This window comes from Mus caroli, chromosome 11 (assembly GCF_900094665.2).
Source record: "Mus caroli chromosome 11, CAROLI_EIJ_v1.1, whole genome shotgun sequence".
Classification (NCBI taxonomy): domain Eukaryota; kingdom Metazoa; phylum Chordata; class Mammalia; order Rodentia; family Muridae; genus Mus; species Mus caroli.
In genome coordinates this window covers 8,267,347-8,295,215 of record NC_034580.1, presented here as the reverse complement: position 1 = coordinate 8,295,215, position 27,869 = coordinate 8,267,347, and the positions used below count along the sequence as shown (strand labels likewise).

General features: G+C 44.1%; 1 protein-coding gene across 10 annotated transcripts in view; it reads right to left on the bottom strand.

Annotated features, from left to right (window-relative positions):
- Positions 1-4,767: 4,767 nt before the first annotated feature.
- Ikzf1 (IKAROS family zinc finger 1) overlaps positions 4,768-27,869 on the bottom strand; it is an 89,096-nt gene continuing 65,994 nt past the window's right edge. For 4 of the 10 annotated variants that reach the window (XM_021176149.1, XM_021176152.1, XM_021176148.2 and 1 more), the window contains 4 exons: positions 24,211-24,378; positions 20,100-20,222; positions 16,711-16,845; positions 4,768-8,817 (listed from right to left, as the gene is read on the bottom strand). In XM_021176149.1, the coding sequence (XP_021031808.1) occupies positions 8,114-8,817; positions 16,711-16,845; positions 20,100-20,222; positions 24,211-24,378 (1,130 nt within the window). In that variant the 3' untranslated portion in view covers positions 4,768-8,113. The remainder of the gene's footprint in view (positions 8,818-16,710; positions 16,846-20,099; positions 20,223-24,210; positions 24,379-27,869) is intronic. The other 6 variants (XM_029483813.1, XM_029483816.1, XM_029483815.1 and 3 more) reach the window with 3 other exon arrangements.

Sequence of the window (27,869 nt, the reverse complement as noted above, 5' to 3'; positions counted from 1 at the left end):
TTTGTCACCTAGAATTTGGTAACAGTATCAGTGGATATAAATGCACAACAGCCTTCCTGTGAGGTGTTATAAAACGAATGGTAAAAATAGCTCCTGATGCTTGCAGAAGTGGGAATTTATGGGGGCAATAGGGAGTCCCTCGAAGGGTTAGAAAAGGGCTGTGCCTCTGTGGGTGGGAATCAGGGTGGTACCACAAAAGGAGGAGGCCTGAAAGGGGAATGAAACTGGGGAGCCCTGAAACCACACACCCTTTGTACCCTGGGACTGATCCACCCTCTGCCCACAGAAAGCCACAGGGATAATGTTAATGAGGAAGCTCATGCAGGCTCTAGGAAGTGGCAGAGTGAGGCAGCATTGGTCAAGTATACCAGTAGAGAGGCAGATGACCACCAATGCTGTTTGTGAATCTGGAACACCATATGCTTGTGTTGCAGGGTAAGAGCATTTGGGTGTCCCCCACATTGCATGTGCTTGGGAGAGGTCTCTGAGGGAGCTCAGAAACTCACTTTGGGTACCAGGGAGTGGTGGGTTGAAGAGAGAAAAGGCTTGGGACTGACTTATGAAGGGAGACAATAATAAAAATCAAACAACACCCCCGAACCTTTGGACAAGTTGCACATGCTACCTCATATCTAGTTGGTGTGAGAAAACATGGGAAAGAAGAAGTGAAATTTGTTGAACTATACCGAGATCCATGCAGTTCACTTCAGGGGACAGTTTTGGTACCAAATTATCCCTATTATGCAAATTTCCTCCCCTAGTGGCTGGTTCCTGGTTGTGCCTGAGGACCATGGCGAGCACATCTGCTTCCCTTGGTGCCGATTCACTGAGTCTCCAGGGCTCAGCTGCTCTGCTGCAGGTCAAGTGCTTACTGTAAATGGAGTATGGGTCAGGGGCTCATTGCTGTACAAGGAGCCACCAGACTGTTCTTTGAGCTGGAGCTTAGGGCATCCTGCAATAAGCAGCCCTCTCCCCAGACATGCTGAGTCTGTAATCATCGGAGGAGTCAGAGGTCAAAGGATGTCCACTTTGCTCCTGCTCTTAGCCTTGTCAAAACGTGGAAAGAGCCAAGAGACATACCAGTGAGGGTCTTCTTCCTTTTTTTGTAAAATCTGGCCAAGAAACTGAGAGCAGCTGAACTTTGGCACTGTGTTGCTGAAGTCTTCTCTTGTTAGCTAGGCCTGGGGTCAGAGCCTACCTCTGCTGTATGACCTCTTCCTACTCATGATAGACCTTCAGGGTCATTTGGAGCAACCTATATATCGGGATCAGAGGCCACCTCAGTTGCTGTCCTCATTTGGCCTTTTTTTTTTTTTGGGACTTGTAATTGGTCTCTTATTTTGAAGATGAAAATTGGGGATGCCTTCTTTCCTTCATGTACAAATATTTTTATTTCCTTTGCCAGCTCTTCCTGTTCCTCTCCCCTCTCCCAGAGCAGTGTTTTCTACCCTCCAAAGCAGCTGCAGTACAGCTCAGAGCTTCCATTACGTCTTGGGTAGACAATGCTGCCCACGTCCAACTACCATGCACTGGGCTCTAGAGATGTCCACAGTTGTCATATTTAAACAAGATCTGTCTCCCTGTGCCTGGCTCTACCCATGTCATTATTTTTTCCTATTTGGCTCTGGATTCTGGCCCTGTGCCACTTGCCTTGTTGCTCTGGGGCAAGTCTTGGGGATAGTGACTCTGTGAGAAACTGATATGATATGCAACCCGTGGATCAGTATGGTGATGATCAGCTGAGGGCTGCTTTGAAGGCAAGTTTATAGGTATAGGTATTTCCCTCCCTTTCTGAGAGTGACACTGTAGCTCAAGAGGATCATATTATATCCACTTTTCCTTGAAAGGAACATTCCAGAATGGAGCGGGAGCCAAGTGGAGAAGGGGCCTGGGCCAGGGCCTGCAGCTGTAGCTACCTCTGCACAGCACCATCTTTTTTGTGAGGCTTGGCCTCCCAGGTGCTGTCTTTCATGTGTCCAATGGGGCATGACCCTGCAACTCCCAGGGAAATTGCAAAGGCTGGGGACTTTTCAGTGTGGCTGGTGTTACAAGGAAGGAGAGGCTTGCTGCTTCTCCACTACAGCTACTTGGTCTCCAAGATTGGAATACGGATGGCTGGCTTGTCCGGTTGTCACAGAGATAAAATAGGAGGCAGAGGATAGTATATAAAAAAGTTAGAAAGAACAGAATATTTGACTGACCCAGTCCCAGTGCTCATGTTTTGCCAGATGTTACTAGCTTTAGCCTCCAGCTCTCCAGCTGTCAGTGATGAGGAAAGAGGTCCTGGAAAGGTTAGGTCACCTGCCCACTATTGCATACCTTTAGTCTGCAATGCAGACATTCAAACACAGACTTGGTGGCCTCCAGAATTCTGTTCTTAAGCAGCAGACCACACTTTTGGGAGCACACCCAGGGGGACACCTGCTTAAGGCAAAGCAACCTCAGCATCCATGTTCCCAGCTGAGGAAACTATACTCTGCTCTGAAACTTCAGTGCAACCACTGATGATCTGTGCGTAGGGACAGTAATGTGGGATCAGGTCCCCATTTCCACAAATCACTTTTGAAAGCCCAGAATGGTTGGGCCACAGTAACGGGACTCAGGAGGCAGGAGGCCTGCAAGGACAGTCACAGAAAATCACATCATCTGTGATGGAGTCGCTAGGGAAACCCACTATGGTTGGCATGTGGCCTTCTGTCTTTGTAGTGTACACAAGCCAGGTTGGGTGTCAAAGCTGCCCACTGGGGGAAATGCCGAGGTACTGAGGGTTAGACAATGTGCCTCTTTCAATGTGGTTGCTTTTTGCTGGGTGGTTACACGTGGAAGCTGGCCTTTTGAGAGTAGCAAAATGAACATCTCAACTTCTCACCTGATTCCTTTGTCTACATCTAAGCTGTTTCAGACCATTTGTGGGAAGACACTGTTCCTCTATGCAGACAACTGTGAGCCCAGGCTCAGGAGAGTCCCGGATCTAACTGGTCCTCAGTGAACTAGCACTGACTGATGATTTGTTTCATGCACTGGAGGGCTGGCCACACCCACACCTCAGGGCTGGGCATGGGGGTTGTCCCATGAATACTTTCCACTCCAGAGTATTCAGTAAGTGACCTCTAGATGCTGCAACTGAACAATAGGGGTAAGATCGGGTAGAGTTTGAGAGGCTTCTAAGATACCAGTTCTAGGGCACAGTCCTGACACCCAGCAGGGTTGTAGTTGATGAACTGGAGGCTGGGCCTCTTGTGTGCTAATCCTAGAGTGGGTTTGCTCAGGGTGGAGGTTAATAGTGGAATAGAGAAGCCAAAGGGTTTGGGGCTGCTAAAAGCAGTGTAATTCTAGGGGCCATGGGAATCCCTTTGGGTTTCCCAAGAGGTTGTATATGTGATGGGTGGAGGGGGTAGCCTGGGAAAAGACACAAGAGGTGGACGATGTGTGGCAACAGCAACATTTGACCTCACCTCTGCATATGGGGGCTGTGCCAGTTGGTTGCTGCTTTGGGTACTGGTACAGAGAAAGAGCCAGAAGTTTCCAGAATGATGGAGGAACACGGAGTTCCCACTTTTGTCATCTGAGAACTTCCTCTGAGCCCTTTCACTAATTGCTCAATTTTCTATCTCTTTTGCTCCTAGCTCTGTGTCTTAGTTGAAGCCATGACAAAAGGCAACTTTCAGAAACAGCCAACGTTTTGTTTCTTTCTTTTTATGAAACAGGGTGTCAGGTGTCCAAGGCTTCCCTTGAGCTCCCTGTGGAGCTAAAGACCTTCTTCCTCAAAATACTGGGATTACAAGTACTGCCACCACACCCCGTGTGTGGGGACTGAACCCCAGGGCACTGGGCATTTGAGATGAGCACTCTACCTACCACCTGAGCCATATCCCTAGTGCCCAAAGCTTTGTTTCTTGAGAATTGGAATGGGTTCAAAGAAGGAAGGCAAGGAAGTTTAACTAAGGAGTCACAGAACTTCCACATCATTTTCTGCTTGTAGAAATCTGAATTCTGCTGATCAAAATATGACTGAGAAACACTGGAAATGAGGTCAGGGACCTTGGGCCTCCCTCCTATCCCTCAGTGTGCATTCCAGGCTCACATGGAAAACAGAGCCCAGCATTTACATTGACATACTCCTTAGAAGTGAAGTCTGCATCATGAGAAAGCCTTGCTCCACGGTGTCAGAAAATCATCCTGAGATCTTGTGCTTACTTAAAATGGAAAGGAATAAAAGGCAGGACACGAAAGCGTCATTCTGTTCGTCGTTCTGTCCTGAATGCTCCTCTTCTGCTGCCACTTCACCATGTGGCTGAGGTCCAGAGGCTTACCAGTGACTCCCTAGCTGGCCAGCTGAGCTAACTGGCTGTGCCTCTTTCTGTGTATCCGCTCACACTTCTTGTGTCAAGGCCTGAGCTCCCCCCCACCCCCACCTCCTGGTTTCAGAGAGGCTGCAGCAGACTCCCACAATGACTGGGGCTTGTTTTATGCTTGTGTTTGGACTTCACTGGATGGGGCAGACAGAATATTTGTAGAATTTATTTGCCCTGTAATGATAGTCTGTAGTGATCTAAGGCAAAATGTGTACAAAAGGATAGCTACTCTATGCTCCCAGTGGAAACCTCTTGTTCCCAGCTAAACAGAAATGAGTTAATATCATGCTAGAGTCAGGGCTGCAGAGATGGCTTCATTTTCTTATTCACACTTCCATTTACCTGTCAGGAAGGAGGTGAAGATCTGAAGTGGTAGTGATACAGGAATATTTAACCACATACAACATCATGAAAAAAATGTATTAGAAAGGATTGGAAACAATATTGCATATTAATATCTGGTCACACTTATTCACAGTGAGTGCCATAGCACCAGATGCACATGAGCCTCCTGGTTTTGGATGGCTGTACATCTCAAGTCTAATTGTGGCTCACCATAAAGAAAGAAAAATCATAGAAAGAACATGGATGTTCATTGTGGGAGATCTGGATTTTAGAGTTTATCCACTCTTATTGCTATAACTGACAGAGAAATAGATAGTATGTCTTGACATGTCTACATAAATCCAGTTCAATTTTTTTTTTGGCAAGATGTTGTTACAAGGGTCACAATTCAGTCAAAACCAAACAAAAGAATAAAAGAACACAAAATGTGACACAAGCATAAGCCCCCATCTTTATAACAAGCACCTCTGCTTCCCATTGAAGACGCTAACATTTTATTATGTGGTTGTATCTAAATTGGAAACAGTGTGATGGTATCTGAAGCAACAGGTGCTAGGCCGTGCGTGCCCTTGGTGATAATGTAATGATAACAGAGCAATGCTCCTGACTCTCACCAGGACAGACACACACGCACACTAAGGTAAGAATCACAGAAGGGACCTGGGACAGGAAGCTGGGGTAACAGGGAGAAGAAGGAATGAGAAATGGTGATTGCCAGCTGTCGCCAACAGCTGTCGACCTGCTCTTAGGAACCCTCTTGCCTCTGATAGCTACTTGAAAGACAACTTGAGGGCAATGGACTCTCAGCACGCTTCATCACACAGCAATACTCAAGACACACATCATACAACAGAACAAAGCACAGAACAAACAGTGAGGTCATGCAAAACCCTCCTTTACCAGCTAAAGAAAAACATCATCAACTTCTGATACAGCATATAGCCACCTTCAAACATAATTTAATTACTTGTGGACATAATATGAAACCTTATCTTAAATACAATAGTTTCAAAAAAATGCTGTTACAATATAAAACCACAACAAAAGGTGTGCAAATTGACGTTTATATTGGCTAAAAAAGGCAGTGAGACGAAGGGGCAAAGCATTCTAAAAAAGAGCTCATGAAGCCACTATTTACAATTCTGCTTTAATCTCTGAATACCAGTGGTGGGGCGGGAGTAGGGTTTGGAGCCATCTTCCTTGGACCACATTTAATGGCTCTCATGGCTAAGGACGAGTGAGCAAGAGCTGCCTGCTAACTGTAGGCTTGGGAGGTTGACACCTGAAATATATGAATTTGGGTAAGGCTAGTCTGCCTTTTGACCTGTATATTGAACAAAATCTTTTCACAGCTATAGTTCCTCAAATTTTCCGCTCTTCAGTGTAAATCCTTATATTTGCAATTTTACTTTCACTTTCAAAATGCTACACTGTTTTAGAAGCAAATGAAAAAGATGCCATACTGTTTTAGAAACAAACACACACTTTTGAACTTTTTGAACACAGTTCACACCTTTGTGAACTCTGTCCCTGCACTTGAACTCAGAAGTATTTGAAGTGTGTTTGCAATGCTGATCTATAGAATTCATCAGCATTCCAAAGACACAAGTACAGCCCGAGGCTGCCTACTGGGAAAGGCTTCAAGTGCTTTTTATTTTTAGAAATCCTGCATACTTCAGAGTTAAGAGTTTAGATCAGTGGTTTGCTCCCATGAACACCTGGGAAGACAGTTTAGGTATCAGCTAGAATGTTCCTGGCATCTACTGGGGAGGGACCAGGGGTAGTAGTAAGCAATTCACAGAACAATCCCTACCAGTAATGATCAAGCCCTCCTGAGAGCTGAGACTAAGAACTCCGTTTAGCTCAAGAGCTGTTCATAGACCATCTCCCCTCTAGTTCTTTGGAATCACCTCAGGAAGTTTCTGTGAAGACAGTGCTGTAAACGTTTACAGTTATAAGCTTTTTGTTTTGTTGAGGTGGTGGATGGTAACAACCCTAATACTGACTCTTAAGAGAGGCCTTTCTGTTGGGAATCTTCAGCTAACTGACGTGGCTTCAGCGTGACATCCCTGTCTTGGTCTGGCTATACCAGATCCCACCTCTACCTTTCTGTGATATGGTGGGCATACCTCTCTGGGAACCTGTACTGGTCACCCTGTGTCTCCAAACATTACACCATTCTAATACCTCTACTTGGTAAAGGTTGCATGGCCCCTGTCTTATTTATGTGAAAACACATGCTACTTGGTGTTTATACGAGAGAGCTTCGGAATAGTTAACAATTTTGTTTAAAAGCGTGGATATTTTGTGTTTTAGCCACAGAGATGCTGGGCTCATTTCTTCCATCTAAAAATGGTCATTCTTAATAATGGTTTTATAGGTTTTTCAGACAAAATAACATAGAGAAAGACATTTATCAAGATAGCCAAGTCCATATCTATAATCAGAACAGGGATTCAATTGAAGTGAAGGATGCCTTGTGCTTTTGTGGAATAACAGGTCCTGGTACTATCAGCTCAGGGAAGCACAGGAACCAGGATAACTGAGGATGGGGCTTGGAAGAAAGCTTTGGCTTCCAAGAAGTTTTACAGTATCAGAAGTTTAGAATAAGGTCTCAATTTCAGGATTGGGTTCTAAAATGCAGTGATGAGCTTCAGGGCCATCAATGGCATGGAAACGATAAGAGAGAAATGATCACAAGAGCACTGAGCTCGTCTTACTGGGCAACAGACCCTCTGGAGGCCGGGTTGATCAGGCAAATGAAGAAGAGTCTTCGAGGCTCTCCAATCCCTTCCCTTCAGCACATTGCACAACTTGTCCAGACACCATATTGCCATACAATATATGACTTAATAGTCTTTCAAAGTTCAACCTTTGGCCTTGGTCTCTGCACAGGCTGATGTCCCTGTTCCTCCCCAGCTGCCTTATATCTGGTCCTCTGGCTCACCTGCAGAGCTCCCTGAGATGGCTCAACCCCAGTGGCTGTGCTGTCTTGGAGGATTTGGAGAATCTTTGTGGCATAAACTCTGCTTAGGGCAAGATCCACCTTACTCCTTCTTGGATAATTGTTTTATTCACTTCTTGAAGATTCAGGCTCTGTTTTGGGGGGGTGGGGTGGGTGGGGTAGGTGGGGTGGGTGGGGAGAGTGTTAGGAAGCCACATATCAGGGAAATCTCAGCTATCAGTGAACAAAACTGGCTAGAGGGATGGATGTTGTGAATGTTCCTGATGCAATGCAATCCTGGCACTAACATTAAAAACTTATCTTCCAACGCAAATCAAATGCCAAACAACCAACATAAAATAACAAATGCTGCCTGCAAATCCACTCCCAACATTGTCCGCTGTGGGTCCAGCTGCCGGGAAGGAGGCATAACCAGCTATCTTTGTGCTTCAGTGGGGCCTGGATGGGTTTAGCTCAGGTGGTAGCGATGCTCCCCCCGCGTGATATGGGATGAGAACTCGTACCTGTCCTGGCTGTGATAACCACACATGTTACACTCAAAGGGATCCCGAAAGCCATGGCAGCCCATGTGAATGGTATACATGACGTGATCCAGGAAGAGCACGCGGCAGTGTTCGCACTTGTACACCTTCAGCTGCTCGCCACTCGTGCTGACCACACGGAAGGCATCCTGCGAGTTCTCTGAGGCCGCCCTCAGCACCTCGTAGGCGCGCTGCTCCTCCTTGAGAGCCAGCCCATTGCGTGCATGCGGGTTGATGTGGTTGGTTAGGTAGATAAGGCCGCTGCGCTGTTCCTCCGCGTTGCTCTCTGTATCTGTGGAGTCTTGGCAGCTGTTGCTCGGGGAGGCCTCCCGTTCCGATGACACAGACTTGGCCTTGGACAGCAGCAGCAAGTTCTCCACGGCGTTGTCCTGTGCTGAATGGTTGGACCGTGGGGGGCCATCTGAGGGGGGCTTGTGCAGCTGGTACATGGAGCTGATGACTGGCACCACCTCGGAGCTACCGGGGGGTGTCTGCACCAATGGGCGCAGGGACTCAGCCCCCAGGTAGTTGATGGCATTGTTGATGGCCTGGTCCATCACGTGGGATGTCATCATATCCTCTTTCTCATAGTTGGCACTGTCATAAGGCATGTCTGACAGGCACTTGTCTCCTGCGGGAAGTAGATGATCATAAGTGAAATCGACACCCAGCGGTTGGATGGTGTTCTAGTGTCACAGCAGACAGGGCACATCTGCCAGGGCTCAGGAGGGATAAGGTGCCATCTTTCCCAGGGACTTACTATGGTAGGTTCTTCAGGAAGTCCTATTTACCCATTAATGAAAAAGAAACTAAAGATTATCCATGTCAGCTTAAAGAGGGCATATTTCACAGGGGTAAATCCCATATTTCATTAAGTATGATAAAGTTAATACAATTATATTTAATTTAAATATTTTAAAAGAGCATTCTAAATGTATACTGTTTAATTTATCCTAAAATTATTTAATAAAAATACACAGCCAAGAATTAATGATATTTAATAAATTTAAGATACTATATTACATTTATCATTTTAATAATCTTAAAAATGTTCTCAAAACATGATTATATATTATTTATAATAAACTATATATTTCTTATAAATATTTGAAAAGTGGATGGGTTCCAATGCATGGTGAAGTTGAAGGAATACTTAAACATAATTGTATGTACTCTTTCTTCATAGTCAGCAGTGGTGAATTAGCTCAGCAGAAACAGGAAGCAGGAAACAGAGATGATCTATTTGAGTAGGCTTGGAGGTGGGCACCATTCACTTACTGTTTACAAACACAGCTAATACTAAAGATGAGCAGAACTAAGAATTCAGTGGTGGCCAGACCTGGGACTCAAGAAACTTACGGTCTCGTATGGTTAGCTTGTAGGACTACATGAACTCTGCTACTGTCTGGACCTTCGATGTCCCCAAAGGCCCATGTTTTCAGGTATTGTCCAACCTGTGTTATGATTGTGGCTGAACCCATTTGTAGAGAACAATGTCTTATCACAATGTCCCGGAAGCTTAGTGTCTACCCAGGGACATGCTGTTGTTGGAAGGTTCTCGACTCTTTAGGGAAGAAGGGCCTAATGAGAAGATTTTAGACTTGGGGGACTTTATTCTTAAAGGGGGTCCTGGAACTCTGACCCCCATATATTTCCCTTTTGCTTCGCAGCCACAAGACAACATTTCTACGCTATAACCTTGTTGTGCTTTCTTGCCACAGAGTCAGCACAATAGGGCTAACCAGTCATGAAGAAGGATCCCCCAAGGCTTAAGTCAAACCTCTTCCTTTTTACAAATTGGACATCTAAGATATTTCCCTATCATAATGGAAAATCTGGCTAACACAATCTTCCCTGGCAATGGAAGAAGACGAGACCAGATTTGGCTTCAGATATAGTTTTGGAGTAAAATGTTTTATAATGAAATAAAATGAATTTCCTTAAACATTTATTTTCTAAATACATTGATGTGAAGTATAACATGAAATCATGACCCAGAGAAGACATTCATTCAGTAAATGGATAGTTTATATTCCTGTTGGCAGAGGTAGTCACTGAGTGCCCTCTCAGTGAGAAGAAGGCACTTGGCAGCCTGCCGAATCAGATGCACTTTTAGACCTCACCTCCCACAATGCCTTTTTCCTCTCTTCAATATGTCTGCCTCAACAGTGGGACTAAAAGGAAAGCCAGTGAGAATGGATATGTATCCTTGGATACACACAGCTAGCAGTGGAGATACACACTAAATGATGACAGAAGACTCCATCCCTATCTATGAAATCCCATGATCTCAGGAAGGCTTGCTACCAGAGTGTTGCATAGGTTTCTCATCTCATAAGAGCCAGCTGGGGCTTTTTGTATCTTACTGTTGGAAACAGAAGCAGTGAAGATCCTGAGGGGACAGAGAGCCTGGAGCTTTGGTGACAATGTAAAGGTTCAGGGGACAGAGCTCTTGGGGGCATAGGGAATGTCCAAGTACGGCTGGGATCATATACTGAAACCTTAGACTAGACTGACTTTATTAAAATAAAAAGGGGCACTGATGAAGGGTCTGAAGAAAGTGAACTACCCAGCCACAGTGGGGCAACAGACTGAGCTACCAGGGTGACAGGCTGCTCAGTCAGGTGGTACCTGAAGGCAGCTGATGGAGTGGTGGTAGAAGATGATACCAGTGTCTTTCATGCCAGCACTGAGGTCAGCACTTCCCCCAAACTCTTTATCTACAGTAGGAAAAATATTCCACAATTCATAAGTCTAACCATAGTCCTTGAAAAAATAATCAGTGACTATAGTAGCCCTGGAATATATTCCTCCTGATTCAGTATCTTCCTTTGCATTGCATTTTCTTCATCTTCCTGGGTGTGCACCACACAATGGCTTGATTTCATTTGCTTTCATCTACTCATGCCAGAACCAACACATACTCTGGTAATGACATACAATGATCCTCAGGCTACAGGAAGAAAACATGTTAATGTCCAGTTACACACTCTCAGAAACTGGGCAGAGCAAAAGTCATGTGTAGTGGATGGTAGAAACCAGGAAGGGATTTCTCTCTCCACTCAAGGAGGAGAGTTTGTTTGTTTGTTTGCTTTGTGTGTGTTTTTGTGGTTTTGGTGAGAACCCATCTCATTACGTGGACATGAGGAACTCATTCTTGTACTTGCATCTCATTTACTACCAAACCCTAGCAATGGAGGAGGAGGGTGTGGCCTGGTGCCCAGTTCTGTTAGTGTAAAAGTCTGTGTTCTCTCACCAAAGGTGGTACTTTCCTGTTTCTCCTCAGAGCTGTGGTTCTGTGGTTTTCTAAGCAACCACTGAAGCCTGCTGTTTCAAGAAGTGGGTGTTGCAAAGAAAGCAATATACATTCCAGATGAGTATGGTGTGACAAATCTACCTGTAGAATTTCTCTACCCATATGTGAAAAATTAAAAGCTACAAAAGCCCCCAGTGCCCCAGTGAACCAGTGAAATCTATTATTCTATCTATCTATCTATCTATCTATCTATCTATCTATCTATCTATCTATCTATCTATCTATCTATCTAGTCTAATCTAGCTATCCTATTTATCTAGTCTAATCTATCTATTGTCTATCTATCTATCTATCTATCTATCTATCTATCTATCTATCTATCTATCTAGTCTAATCTACCCATTCTATCTATCTATCTATCTATCTATCTATCTATCTATCTATCTAGCCTATCTACTCATCCATCCCTTTCTCTCCCTGTCTCCCTCCTATCTATCTTCTATCTATCCATCCTATCTCTCTATCTCTTTATATCTATCTATCTATCTATCTATCTATCTATCTATCTATCTATCATCTAACCCATATACTCATCCATCCCTTTCTCTCCCTGTCTCCCTCCTATCTATCTTCTATCTATCCATCCTATCTATCTATCTATCTATCTATCTATCTATCTATCTATCTATCTATCTATCTATCTATCCCATCCATCCATCCATCCATCCATCCATCCATCCATCCATCCATCATCTTCTTATTTCTACTTTACATTCAACTACATATGACCAAGGAAAGGAGCAGAAGATTCTTGCCTGAGACTGGACAAAGCTTTGGGTAATGTCACTTCTAGAAACAAAACATTCTCAACATTCCCTCCAAACCCTCACACTGACAGAGTTCCAATGGGCAAATGCCCTCCTCATTTTGATCATGGAGCTGAAAATTCCACTTTCAGGCAGCATATGACATCAGAGACCTTAGCATGTGGGCTGGCTCCCCTGCACAGAAGCAAAGGCCTTGATGAGTTGTACTTCAGGGGAAGTGAGGCCCTGAGATGTCCCTTGTGGAGACAGAAGGCATCATCTGCTGGTTTAGAGTTTTAACCAAATCTGAAAACTCTGAGAGAGCTCTCAAAGGGGAACATTTTAAACAGAAGCCGTACGTACTAGGCCTCACCTGAACTCCCCCAACACCATCCTTGGCATTCTTTCAGGATTTAAAAAACTTATAGTTCTCATAGGAAAAGTCTCAGGTACAATGGGAAGAATGTTGAAATGTCAGTCAAGCCTCATTAGACCAAGTAGAATGAGCAGGATGAAAAGAAATGCCATGGTTACAGGGAAAATATTTTTTGTCAAGAAGGGAAGTAAGACAAACCAGAAAGTCCATCCTAGGGGAAAAAGAAACTTAATTCCAGGAAGAGGAGCAATGAAGCATAATTACTTCATGACATGGGGTAAAACTTTTTTTTTCAAGTTTTAGCTATTTTAGTTTTTAGAATATGCAAGCAGTCAGATTTCGAAGCTATTCAAAGGCAATACTAAAAAAACAAAAACAAAAACAAAAAACAGAGCCGGGCATGGTGGCGCATGCCTTTAATCCCAGCACTTGGGAGGCAGAGGTAGGCGGATTTCTGAGTTCGAGGCCAGCCTGGTCTACAAAGTGAGTTCCAGGACAGCCAGAGCTATACAGAGAAACCCTGTCTCGAAAAACCAAAAAAAAAAAAAAAAAAAAAACAAAAAAACAAAACAAAACAAAACAAAACAGAATAAAGGGAGATTTTAGATCTCAGGAATTAAAACAAAATCCAATTCAATACATACTCAATACATGAGTTAAAAATAGCAAACACTAGAATAAACATTGCTAGGAACTCAATTAAATCAGGAAAAATATAAAATAACAGTAAGTAAACTAAAAGAAAATAAAGAAATTAAAATAGCAAAATGCTAACAGACATGGAAACCAGCACTCTTGACTAGAAGTCACATTAGATAGAACAATTGGTACTTATGTAAAGGAATGTTTCCAAAAGACAAGGAAGAAGAAAGGAACCTCTCAGTCTTAAAGGCTACATTTCATGTAGACTGTAAAACACCAAAGAGCTTCTTACTGATGATGGTTGACTTAGGCCCAAGGAAAGAACACTACATATTTTGGGAGAAAAATAATATCAAAGAAAAGAAAATCAGGTTGTACTTGGCACCCACATAATTCAACAAAGAAAAATCTGCCAATGTTAGAGAAGGAAGAGTGGCCGGAGGCTACGCACTCCTGGGGTTACTATAGAGAGGTGACAGGTGACATTCTCAAACTCAAAGCAGAGATGGAGATGGAATGTCTACAAGGGTGCTTGAATGTAAAGTGTATTCAATGAAGGGATTTATCAGAATAAACGGAAATGAGCCTAAGAGACCAGGGTCTGATTCTGTAACCTGTTAAAATATATAGTGTTGAATATCTAGATTATGCAAGAATAATGATTTCTGCATAGAATGTGAATAGAATGTACAATGTAAAAATGAAAGCAATAAAAATGATTGTTTTAAAAGTATTTTTTAGAATAAATTTTTTCCGATAGTCATCCTTTTTGAGTCCCGTTGGGAATGACTGTGTATTTGAGGAGCCTTTATCTCCTAAGACATGTTGAATATGCTGTGGCCACTGTGAACTGATTTTCAATCAATACACGGGAAGAGGGGAAGCCAGGCAACACCTCCAGCCCAGGGAAGAGCAGTTGCAATCTTTCTGAGGTGGAGCATTCAGGAACTTAAAGGCCTTTACTCCACATCTCTATTTGTAGTCCACCTATTATTAATCCTGTCCACTGAAATATATATGGCAGGAAGATATTTACAATGATGTTCTTCTAATTTAATACTGGTAATTTCTGGATGTTGCATTTGGTTTTCTGAAAAACATGAAATACTTCTATCAAAACTCTTACTATCTATTTATCTATCATCTCAAGTACACAAAGAGATATCATCCTAAATGTGGAGAGCAACCTTTGAGGTCCAATTCTCTTCATTTTAGGGAGAAAACTGTGACACAGTAGGAAGGGTGGACAGGAATGTCGTCATGTAGCACCGAGAGGAAGGCAGACAGGAGAGCAGGAAGAGGCACTGGTTAGTGTGAGAACTGCCAACCACCTCTGGGGGAACACCAACAGAGCACAGCTGCTGGGAGTCCTTCCTTGCACACTTCACTTCTGCTATCCTGGTCCTCCTGTTCCCACAAGGCCACTTCCTCTTGTGTTTAACCTCTCCCCTGGAGATTGCTTTCCCCTCTCAGCATTGCTTCACCAGTTTTGTGGATCCCTTTCACATAGAGCGTGTGAATCAAGACAATGCCCATTCACCCAGGAGAGCCATGGCAAAGTTTCAGATGCTCTGTTTGGCTGGAAGTCTCCGGAAGCTTCAGGGCACTGCAGATGCTCATTCCTAAGGCATGGGGCACTCTTCAGGTTCCTAATCGGAAAGAGGAAGTCACACCCTGCCTCCTGAGGTCAGTTACTCTTCACAACCCTTGAACACATTTGCTGCTTCATCTCTGCCAGTCTCCCAGATAGTTCATCATGGTTCCTGTCTTCTGTGTACTCCTCAGGGAGAAGATAGGGACCTGCACCTCATACTTTCCAAAGCCCCAGCCATCCAACAGCTGGCTCCTTGACCAAGATTGCCTCTTTCTTTGATCAGGATATGAAGTCTCCTTTATTCTTTTGGTTCAAAACCTCATACACAGAGAGACAAGTCTATGAACAATATTTCTAATAAGTGGTTTCTGTTTTGTTTTCTAGTGGTCTTTCTTCCCCTCCTTATCAACGCCTAGAACCTTACCTCTGTCTTTCTGCCTCAGTGTAGGTAAAGATCTTTACATCTCTGTAAAGATGTGTGTGTGTCACCAACTTTTTATTTGCACATCCTTTGTAGCACAGCTTCCATGGGGTAGCCTTACCCGGGTAGCATTCTTAAAAGCAATTACATCAAACCCTGAACTCTTATTTTCCAGACTTGGATTTGTCTTTTCTGCAAATGGCACACTAAGCAAGGGAAACCACAGTTTCCTTCACCAGCCCTACCTTGACCTCCATTTCTTCTTCACCAAAGCATTCTTTCAATTACTCCCCATTCTCCTGCCATCTCCCATGTCCAGATAATTTTGACCCATGTCATCTCTATGTGCTCAGCTTCTGCTCCCATTGGGAGCATACCCCTGTTTCTCTGTGATTCCAAATGAGATGCTGCTGCCCAGTTTGGCCCTCAATGACCAGTACTGTTATAGTCAGAACATCATGGCACAGCTTTACTCACTGCTTTCCAGTGGGTACTGCGCAAAGCTGGGAAATACCCACTAGTCCTGCTCTAGATCCCAACAACACCAGCAGAGTAATTTTCCTTGTCTGCCTAGACTCCATGACCCCTTCACTGTATGGCATGCTGCCGAGGTCCTGCCCCTTTCTCAAAGTCCACCTCAGCTTCCCAAACACCTTACTGTTTCTTTCTTGGACATAAGGTTTCTTTTCTTGATAATGATAGTAGCTGATTTTCCTACTGAGGGATTCTAAAATGTTTTATATCTGTGGGGGCATGTTATGCTTCAGGCTGCCTTATGAGACACATAAAGAATGGAACCCAGGCTTGGGAAGGTTGGGTCATTTACCCCATGTTGCCCCCATAGACTTTACGAGCATCTCTGTTCTGACCTAAAGCCTGCCTGTGAGGCTAGTGATGCCATTCAGGCATCTGTCTCCGCTACTTCCTTGTCCTCACAGTGTCCGCCTTAGCTGGCAGGCACGAGGTTCTTGTCTATGACCTACTATAGGCAACAAGGCGTCATGAACAACTCACTCCCTCTGCATTATTCCGCATAGTATCAAGGACAGGTAAGGATTCAGTGATCAGAACAGCAAGTCTAGCTGTACCCTTCCACTGTCTTCTGAGGGGGCTCATCTCTGTTTGGTTCCTATTAGGCCTCACTGTCCTTGGAGGGGAGAAAGAGTTGATGTAACCATGTCAGAGCGCGGCCACAGAAACATCATACCAAAGGCTCCAAATGCTATGACACCCTATCTAATTCCTAGTAAAAGGTCTATCAGTGTGAATAATATTATTAGAAAAAATTTACAGTATTTAAGAAATAATAAGCTTTTTTTTTTCCAAAAGGGAGATTTTTTTTTGTTTTCCTCTACTTTCAAATAATTTTTATTTGTCTAGAACACCCACATAGTTCTATGTTAAGAGACAGCAAACATTTAACTCTTACCAAGAAATTTCTGAGGCATAGAGCTCTTACGTTTGGCGACATTGCTTGCCAGCCTGTCCAGGACAAGGGACCTCTCTGCTCCTATCTTGCACAGGTCTTCTGCCATCTCGTTGTGGTTAGTTTCTTCCTTAATGACTAAAGTCAAAGACAGTTAGAGAGGCTAGTTTAGAAATGCTTGCACTTCAAGATCCTGCTGTATTCAGTGTTAACTGCACATTTGTCAAGTGCCAATAAGAGCCGTTTTCTCATCCTGCAGCCCCTGGCAGAACCAGCTACCGCAATGCCAATGACTAGCCACCTGCTAGGACTCCATCCTCCACCTGTTCAACCCACATTATCCTTAAGACCAAAATAACAAGCTGCTGTCTACCACACAAGGCTGGACCACAGTGAATTAACTGTGTTACTTTGGAGGGCCTTTTGTCAAGATTGCCTTAACCAAATTTAACAACAACAATGAGAACCAAATATCATCGGGTCCAGAAATGAACAAAGGGTCTAAAGTCACAACTCTATAGGGAGCAGTCCTCAGCCACACAGCACATGTCTAATGACCACACAGCAGTCACACAGGGTAGGAAGCCGAGCATCCATTAAGGTAAACAGAGACATATAGGTTAGCTCATTCCATCTGCTTTTCTATACCAACTCTCCCTGCCCACAAGTGAAGAAGATACAAGTTTGTCTCCTGCATACTCTCATCTATCCTGACACCTCGTTTGCAAGGCAGGGACTTCTAAGATATATAATTCCTTCATTCCCCAGGAGCTTAGAGTGTAAAGTAATCAGCTTCTACTTTTTAAACAGCTCTTCCAATACTGTTCCTGCCTTGTGTGTTTCCCTTCTCAGGCCATTGATTTACAATAGGTTTATCTGGTTCTATCTAGTTTATCTTCATGCTCCTCAAAGAGTTCCTTGACCCATGGCTACATCTTTACATAACCCTAGCCTTGTCAATATTTAAATATATTTTTTCTGATAATTTTTTTTAATTTTTAATATTTTTTATTACATATTTTCCTCAATTACATTTCCAATGCTATCCCAAAAGTCCCCCATACCGCCCCCCACTTCCCTACCCACCCATTCCCATTCTTTTGGCCCTGGCATTCCCCTATATTGGGGCATATAAAGTTTGCAAGTCCAATGGGCCTCTCTTTCCAGTGATGGCCGACTAGGCCATCTTTCGATACATATGCAGCTAGAGACAAGAGCTCCGGGGTATTGGTTAGTTCATCATGTTGTTCCACCTATAGGGTTGCAGATCCCTTTAGCTCCTTGGGTACTTTCTCTAGCTTCTCCATTGGGAGCCCTGTGATACATCCAATAGCTGACTGTGAGCATCCACTCCTGAATTTTTTTTTTTTTACAATAAATGGATATTCACAATGGCTCAGCCTTCATTCACTCCATCATCTTTACATTTCCCCCTTGCTCAGGATGACCTGGTAGTTTCTGCCACTTGCGTATTCTGTACCCTGCATGCCCACACAATCCTTACGCATTTTTATATCATCACTTTAAAACCTGCATTTCTAGTCAAATACCACTGCTGGCATATTCTGTTAACAGTGAATTATGAGGGTGTCTTGTTAAATAGCTCAACATTCAGCCCACTCTGATTAATAGGAGGAAATACAGAAAGTCATAAAACCTAATTCTAGAAGTCATTCATACATGTGATTTATCAAGCTAATTTACATATCTTCCCTTCTCTCAGGTGCTCCATCTCTCAGGTGACATCATACCACACCTCTGAGCCCAGTACTTTTTCTCTGTCCTTGGTGCATGTGAGGCTCAGGAGATAGTTCCTTATCCTATGCAGATATAGGCGAAGTATAACAGGTATCCTTAACCTTTTTACTAAAGAAAATCATATTCAGAAAAACAAACCTTACTTTTACATCTCTTGAGTTAGGCAGTTTTTAACTAATGGACCCAACCTAACTAGGTCTGTGGGAGTAATGAGGTGACCTGAGGGAGATGGAGGGTCAGGGTCAGGAGACAAATGAGAATGCACATGTTTATTGGCAGGATGGAGCCTCAATGCCATGCTCCCTAAGCCAGCACTCAGTGTATATGTATAAGGCAGAGGTTTCAGGGGTGAAATAGTGAAGTAAGACATGACCTAGGCAGCCACAGTTTGCAACTGCAGGGTCCCCCACAGGCCCACGTGTGGGAGGCCTTGGCTCTAGGATGAACCAAGGAAAAGTTGCTGGGAACCTTGAGAGCTGGGGTCTTGGGGGAAGTCCTTAAATCATTGGGACATGCTCTCAACAAGGAGCCTGGGTCCCTAACCTTTTCTTTCTCTCTTTCTCCCTGGCTTATTAGGGTCTCTCTGGCAGGAGATTTCAGTGTACCTGTGCTTCCAGCATGGCCTGGCCAAAGCAATGGAGCCAATCGACCATGGTTTGAAACCTCCAAAGTTCCAAAACAGAATTGCCTTCCTATTATTACTGGTTGTCTCAGACACCCATTACAGTGATGGAAGCTGGCTGGCACTGGCTTGGGGGCAACTATAATCATCTAGTGTATCTTAATGTGCCCTGAGGCAGAGGCAGGAAGAACCCAATGTAATTAAATGCCTCTTTGGGCAGGCTGAGGTCAGATTGCTGCTTCTTGCAAGAGTAATTTCTCACTTCTTGAGAAAGAACTGGAGCATGAAGCCATCACTGCAGTGCTCTGAATCAACAGACACCAGGCAGGACAAATTAGAAACTGATTCTCACCACAATGTAGTGCTCAATAGACATCCAACACTCTTCCTCAGGCTCAGAACCAGTGCCACCAGGTCTCCTAACAAGTTCTGCTCTCTCCAACTGTGGATACTCAAAGCTCAGTCTAAATCAATGTTTAGTTCCAGCCTAACAGTTCTTTTTTGAAGACCTTCATGAGTTATTAGTTTTTTTTTTAAAGACTCACATTTTATTTGGACATTTAAACACAAAGAAGCAATCACGAACGACACTACTCTAGCTTGGTTATTTTATTTTCTCACTTGTGGTGCTGGAGATCAAACTCAGGGCCTCTTGCACACCAGGCAAGCTCGTTCATCACTTAGCTATAGCTTTAGCCAATTCTTGGTTTGAATCCCACCCACCATCCCCTAGGGAAAAAAAACACAAAACAACCCAAACAACAACGACAAAATACCCCACAACACAGACTCTTAAAAGGGTCACTGCTGTTAAGGAGGTCTTAAGACAGGTTATGTATGACTGGTCAACTGAGAACTTGGGAAGTAGAGAAGCTCGGTTTGTCCCTAGTGTAGTTGCAGTGCTACAGGACAAAAAGTTCCTCCTGTGGCTGAAACAGGCCACAGAGCCCCCGTCCTGACCCAGGTGCTGGGAGGGGGAGGGGTGCAGCTCAGCAGGGGCCTCAGTGCTTACCTGGGTACATGCCCGGAAGGCCCATGCTTTCCAAGTAGTTGTGGCATCGCTCTTTATGCTCCTCTAAAGAGCTTCGCTGTTTATAGCTCCGGCCACAATATCCACATTTGTGAGGCTTACCAACTGCAGAAAACACAATTGAGTTTAAGACTCCAATTAAATATTGGCCTTCTGGGTAATCAATACATTTATAAGCAAAAAAAAAAAAAAAAAAANANAAAAAAAAATGTACTCTCTACTGAGCTATGACTATTATGGACTTAGTGAAAATTAATGAATTTTAAAAATGTTAATGCCCAGGTGACTCATTGAGTGTACCAAGAATTCATGAATTTCATCTTAACCTATGACACTGACTCAAGTGTCTTCTTTAATGGTAAAAAGTAAACTCTCTCCGTGTTCCTGTGTGGACAGAAACATGAGGAGAGTACAGAGTCACTGCCAGGCTGGGCCTCTCCCCAGGCTGACCCCTTACTGTGACAACCTCTAATGAATATGGTGAAAATTCAGGAGGCAAAATGAGGTTGCGCAAGTCTCTAAGAAATCATGGCAGGAAAAGGCTTTAATGAAATGAGTATTTCTAAATTCTATCTTTCTATATAATTCAAATATATTTTACACTTATAGTACATACTATCCTGCTTAAGAATATTAAGAATATACAACATATAAACACAAAATGAAAAGGGATATGGATAAGCCAAATTCATTTTCATATACCTGGAGAACATACAACGTGTTTTGCATAGGAAGAGCATATGAAAAGCCTCTATTCTACCCGCAAAGAATATGAGATGATGAAATATCCAGATCAGCCTTAGCCATTAGAACTCATGCTAACGACTTGAGCACTCTAAGTGTTCTTTGCATATCTGTTCAGCTTGGCATTCACTGTTACATGGAGTTTCTAAGTTTGGCTAGATTAATGTTAGGACTAACATTTTAATTTTGTTTAATTTTAATTTACTAAAACTTAAGTATGGCCAGTGGCTTTTATGTGTGGCAATGTGGCTCTACAAGAGTTTAGTCCTTCCTGGGTTTTTTGAGAGGTATTTTAGGAGAAGAATAGGAAAGGGTCCATATAATATCTGTTTTTAAAGACTTCAATAAAGGCCCTTTTTTTTTTTTTTTAAGAGAAGATGGTCTCCGATTACTTTATGTGGAATATAGAGTTTCACCTCAACATCACATTGTATTTCTCATGCTAAGTATGATATAAAGCCATCCAAACAGGAATGCTTGATAACTGGTAATTCAATGTGACTTAAGTCTCTTTCCTAAGTGACCAGATGCTATGAAGATGCTCTCAAGGAAACCAAAGCTTCATCTGTAGACTCCAAAACAGATTTTTATTTTACTTAATTTCATGGGCATGGTTTTTTTTTCCCTGCATGTATGCCTGTATACCACTTGCTTGCCTGGTGTCTGCCTGAAAAGGCTGTAAGAGGGAGTTGGATTCCCTGGGACTGGAGTTACCGATTATTATGAATCACCACGTGGGTGCTGGGAATCCAATGTGGCCCCTCTGGAAGAGCTGCCAGTGCTCCAACTGCTGAGCCATCTCTCCAGTTATATAGAATTTTTGTCTAGAGACAGTGATGTACCACAAATGATGAAATATGGAACGAATATTGCATATGGTTGCACATTTATATTCTATGGTTACAGAAATTAATACATGTCCTTTCCCACAAAAATGTTAATTTTAGTGATTTCGTGAATCAAATTGCCTCCCTATATAAATGGTATGGTACCTGATTTTTCTTAGTATACGATTGACTTTAATGCTAGAACACGAGAACCAAACTGTCTCTAACAAAGTTTGTAGTTTCCAAAAGAGTACCAACCCTGATACCAGCACAAATTCCATTATCACAGTAGAGTCTAGAACCTCAGACCACCACAGGATGCTAGGGAAAGCTATGGTTGACCCTAGCTTTTAATGGAATGTGGGCGTGGCCATTCATTAAGAAAATATAACACCCTGGACTTTGCAGACAAAGGCTGAAGTCCTGTCATTTTGGTAAAATTGCTTTGAAGAAGGAAACACAGTGTTTCTTTTCTCCCAGAGCTGTGTTTGTTAAGTACATTTTCAGACAATGGAGTCACCCACGCCCCAGGTCTCTGGTGGACATCTTTACCAGCTCATTGGTGACTCTGTGGCAGAAATAACTGTCAGGAGCCCTCTGTCTGTTTTAAATAACTATTCAAATCATTAGCCCCATCGAGAGGAGGATACCATCATGCCTTAAATGCAATGACCAACATGTAGGCAAATTGCAAAACTCAGCCCTGATTTCACAAGATGTTGTCTTGCTATCTTAAGTTGAAGGATGGACATGCAGGAAAGACTTATACTGTAAACCAGTAATTAAAGGGTGATAGTGCTGTGACTGGTATCAGCCTAAAAGTGGGTCTTGGAATTTTCCATTGGCTTGGGAAGTCGTGCTTGCTGCCAATCTGAGTGCATGGTACCTTCCTACTGTGTTTATGTGACTTTCTCCGAAGTCACCTGCCACCTACCCAGGTCTGTATGTCACTCCCTGCCTTGCAGTGCCTTCACCTTGTGGAGCATCTACACACAGACAGTGTTACCTCCATCCCAGGAAGCCTTTGGTTCTCCTCATTCCTTGTAGAAAACGCCTCCCAGGTCTGAGGTAGTGCCCTACCTAAGACAAGGAGGTGTCTGTCTCTTGACATGTTCTCTGACCCACACGCTGCCTGAGAGGGCAGCTCCTCAACGGAGGGCACCACCTTTCTTGGCAGTGCCAAGGAACTCGCCCAAGTCTTAACTTTCTGCCGCACACTTTTAGGAGTCTCCTGACTGTTCACTGCCAGTCAGGCAGGGAAGTAGAGTACAGGGGAGATGACACATAGCCTTAGCTTCTTTTCTTCTCTATATCTGACCACTAACCAGAAAGCCCAGCTCTGGATACCACCTGTTAAAATATGCACTGCAGTAACCTCTGCTCTCATTGGTTCAGAGTTCCTCTAAAGCAAACTTAGCTTGAGCTGACCACTCCCTGTAGCCCTCCTGCTGTGGGAATCTCTACAGATCCTCCAAATAGGACAGACTGTCTTTTCTTTCTGCTCCTGCAGGACCCTCAGGACTCTACCGTGCCACACACACAGAGGATGCTGGTGAGGGGCTTAGGAAATATGGGGCAAAGAGATGGATAACTTGGGATGAATCTGTCTTGTTTGGGGAGATAAACTGAGGACCTTTCTGTCACTGAGCAAGGACAGAGTGACGGCTTGTTATGACAGGGCACTCTTGGAGGGCAGGGGCAAGGCCCATCAACCTAGAGCTCCTAAAGCCAGTGTAGCATACGATACCACACGGCAGTGCAGAATGGAAGCAACATATGTGTGCTACAAATACTAGATTGCAAGCAAACATAGCACATAGTTGCTGGACAAAATTCCTATATCTCAGACCTGGAGGCTTGTGGGGCTACTGGATAAGAAGCCACCCAGGAGGCAGATGATGAGTCTGTGTGACAGGTTGGGAACATTCTGACAACGGTCCAGCATTTATATAGATGGTCTTCTGAGACTCTAGAGTATCTGGACCATCCTTACAGGGAAATTTTCCTGTCTGCAGTTTGCTGACAACTCTAGACTGATTAGTCCCATCAAAGCCTCTGTTGGTTTCCAGCCTGGGAGTTACTCTCTGGCTGGGGCAGTGTGCCCTGGGCTGACAGGGTTATATTCTGACCAACCTATCTCTCTGCAAGGAAAATAATTATGTTTATTACTGCTAGTCAATATATTCCACATAAGCCACTGATATGAGTGACACAGCAATAGATGTAAAAGGATGTGTTTGGAAAGTTAAGGGCATGAGTAGTATACTTCAGAAAAATACCCACTTACCTGACATGGTTGGAGGGGAAAGCTCTTCTAAAACACACCAAGGAGGCAGGGTTTCCATGTGTGCACCGCCCCTCCACCCATTTCCTCTGGTTCAGTAGGAGTAAGTGATTACCGCATAGGAGGCCAACACCCCAGAGGGTTGTGGACTGGGTGGATTGGAAGGACAGTGGCTGGGAACATGGAACACATGATCTGGGTCCCTACATGGCATCCCTGCCATGCTCAGTGAACATACCGGAGTGCGTCCTCAGGTGGCCGGTGAGGGCGTCCCTCCGGCGGCAGGCATAGTTGCAAAGATGGCATTTGAAGGGCTTCTCACCCGAGTGCAGCTTGATGTGCCGCAGGAGGTTGCCTTTCTGGGTAAAGGAGGCCCCACACTGGTTGCACTGGAAAGGCCGTTCACCTGGGCAAGAAGGGAAGAGGGTAGCCTGGTAAGCACTGAGAGAGAGCTGCTCAGGAGGGCGGCCTCGAGAAAGTTGTTTCCTTTGGGCTTGGTGACTTCCACCGGCTGCAGGTTTGATAGAACATGAGGCTTTCAGACTAAACCTGCCAGCTGCTTAACGCTTCACTGGCTGGGTCAATTTGATCTGAAAATCTAATTTTTTTTCCCTAAATCAGAATGGCACATCACAATGCAAATTCAAACTCATTTAAATAAAGTGACTGCAACATTTTGTGATGAAGAGTCACTCTTCCTGATCAGCAGTTTTGGAATAAACCAATATCCAATTTTGCGTGTTGTGGCATTTGGTGGGGTTTTTAATGTGGCTTTTTTCAAAGGGTCTTTAAAATATGCCACTGAAGCAGCAAAATAAAAAGGAAACTCATTAAAAATGCATTTCAGGATCACAAGTTCATTTCAGCGTTACATTCTTATATTTAAATGAAAGGCACTTCATTATAACAGTTATAATAACTTCTTTTCATTTACATTTTCCCTGTATTTTCCCTTTCAATTTCTTCTCCATTACCTGTCTGTCCCTAAGCAGGCAAATCAGGAGAGAGACAGACAGAGAAAGTGTGAGCATGAGAGGGAGAGACTGGAGCAAGACTGAATAAAAGAGAAGTTCAGGGACAGGACAGCCGTCCTCCAGAGGGAACCCCTGGCTCCCGCGCTCGGCAGGCAGCGCAGTGAGTTGCCTGAGACTTCCTGCCTTTCCCTTTCCTCACAACTCGGAGATCCTTCGAATTCATTTTTGTGTCCACAGTAGACAAGTCATGTTCCAGGTACAGATCTTGCTGCCATTGAAGGCGTTTCCAAGGAGGTTTCTTGGTTTGTGACTGAGACAGCCCAGGGCTCCTGCACTCTGTGCCCAAGAGCTTTGGCTTACACCCTGGCTCTGGAGATGGTTGCAGGAGCTACCTGTGAGTAAAGAGTGTGTGACTGTCCTGCTGGGTGGACACTAACTCAGCCTTTAACTCTCAGGAATGGTGTGCCCATTATGTTCCTTATAAACGCTGCCTTTGAAGAACAGATGCTTCATTTAAATGATCATTATGTATGAATCCCATGTCCCGAGACACATTTCTCTTAAGGGTGAACAATGTGTTAAAAATACCCAATTAACATTTCTCCAACATGGAAATGGAGGGGCAGCAGAGAGTTTTTATCACAGGTGGTGCTGTTAAAACCTGTGCCAGGTTAAGCTTTAATGTGCATACTGGTGCCCGGATTTCCGAATCACCTCTAGGTCTTTTTCACTGGGCATTGCAAACACAAAAGTTAGAATTAATTTACAATGGTATTTAATGGCCAGTCAGAGGCTTCTTGATACTAACCAGTAAGTATTCAACGTTTCCCAAAATTCCTGTCTGGATTAGACCCAGGTGAACGTGAAGACACTGTTTAAAGTCAAGGAGGATGGAGAATGATAACTGTAGGTGTTAGCATTGAGAAGCCTCACTAACCGTCACCACGTCTGGGAAACCCAAGTGCACACTCAGCACTCAGGACACTGTGTTCACAAAGTGCTCAGCTCCAACTGGATGAGTGGAAACAAGAAAAGTAAGCAGTGTATGCAGGAAGATCCAGCTGGGGAAGGAGAACGTGCCTAACACTGTAGCTGCTACTCAGAGAGGGCTGGGCCCTCAGGCTGCATGGGAAAGCACATGGAACAGGTTCAGAAGACACTCCTGGTGATCCAAGTGGGCAAAGTCACTTGCTTAGCAGCTGAATGAATGACCCCTTTCTGAGCTGGGAGGTGCTCCAGGTGTCTCCCTGATGTGATTCGAGCTACTGTTCTGGTCATTGGGAGGCAGACAGGACTGGTAATGCCTTTGAATTATCAATTTCTTTGAATTTGATAATTCAAAGCACATCGTTCTTCTACAGGAAGGGAAGGTGGGCATTCTTTGGGGACTGAAACCTGCCTTCTCACTTGATTCAAATCTCTCCATGGGAACTACTTGCCTGGTGTCACAAGCCTTGCTACAAAGCAAGGTAAGGCAGAGTTACTGTAAATCTACTGATTTCCAACTGATTGGGTGGGCATGAATGTACAGCCCATGGTGGGGAGTCTTAAAGACCACATTTCTAAAATGGACCATATGGTATTTCACTCAACGCAGGTGTTACACATAAGTGGGTGTGTTCGAAGATCTTGATCATGGGACACTGCCCATGTCTGTTTCTGTTGACAGGGGCCATGACCTGTTTCCTGGAGGACAACAGCCTATAGCTAAGTTAAGGTCCTTTAAGCTTGTATCCACCTACATTTAACTGGGATGAGACATTAGGTACTGCAAATTCTGAATTTAATTTCCATCCCAGGAACTCCACACTTTTTAGTCTCTCACAATGTTTGCGACCTGTTACTTGGGTAATAAAGAATATCTTCTTAAAAAAAAAGAAAAAAAACCTGGTAGAACATCCGAGGGCCTGTCTGCAGAAGGTAGATTTAAAAAAAAGCCTGGCATACAAGAATAGATGTGTAACTACCACGCCTGTGGTAGCACCTGCTAGGCAGGAGACCACAGGAAGCCAGCCTCTTTGTTCTGCTCAGGCCACTTCCTAGTCTTTGCTATTCAGAATAATGATGTTACAGGTGGGGCCCCGCTGCCCTTCTGCAGCTCCCTACCACCCCAGGGTGATCCTCAGATGCACCCTGAGCTGTTGGTGGCTACCCTGGGGTTGTGACACTTGAATCAAACATGAAACCAATGGAGCACCCAAGGGGAAGTGACACACCGGTGCCCACAAGCCATTTAGAAAATGGCAGCAGTGGAATGCCACCCAGTGAGAGGAGTAGAAGCCGGGCTATGCCCCTGAGATCTTTGTTTACTAGAAAGGGGCTGCAAGTCATGAGCCTGGTTGACTGGGTCATGGGCAATGGGAAGAAGAGAGAGAGGCTCTGGTGCACATCCTGGCTTGTCCACTGGGGCAGCACATCCTACATCAGTTCCTCATAGGCCACAGAGATGGCTCTGCTTATTGTCCTGTCCTCAGCAGCATGTACCCGGAGGCTTATTGTGCTCTAGCTTCCATGCCCAGCGTTCTTGAGGACTTCATAGGAATGCTGGCTCTCCAGATTCTCCCAGAGTCTGAATTAGGACCTGCATGTTCTCAAGATTCCAAGTGATTCACGGCTCCTTTCACAGGGGTGGGGTGGAGGGTTAGTATTCTCACTACCTGCTGTTATTGTAGGAATGCAGAGCCCAAAACTTTGCTGACACATCCCACCCAGACCTGGAAGAGAAAACCCGTCTGCTCTGTCTAGCTAGTCAAACCTAGTTGGCTAAATGGGGTTTTTACTTCTACCTGGGGATTTGTATATTCACATATACAAAGATATACTGTGGAGTTGGCAATGACCAAACTTTGTGTATGAGTGCACGCGTGCGTGTGTGTAGTCTCTTCCTGTTTCCTCTTTCTGTAAGCTATCTGTTCCATAATTG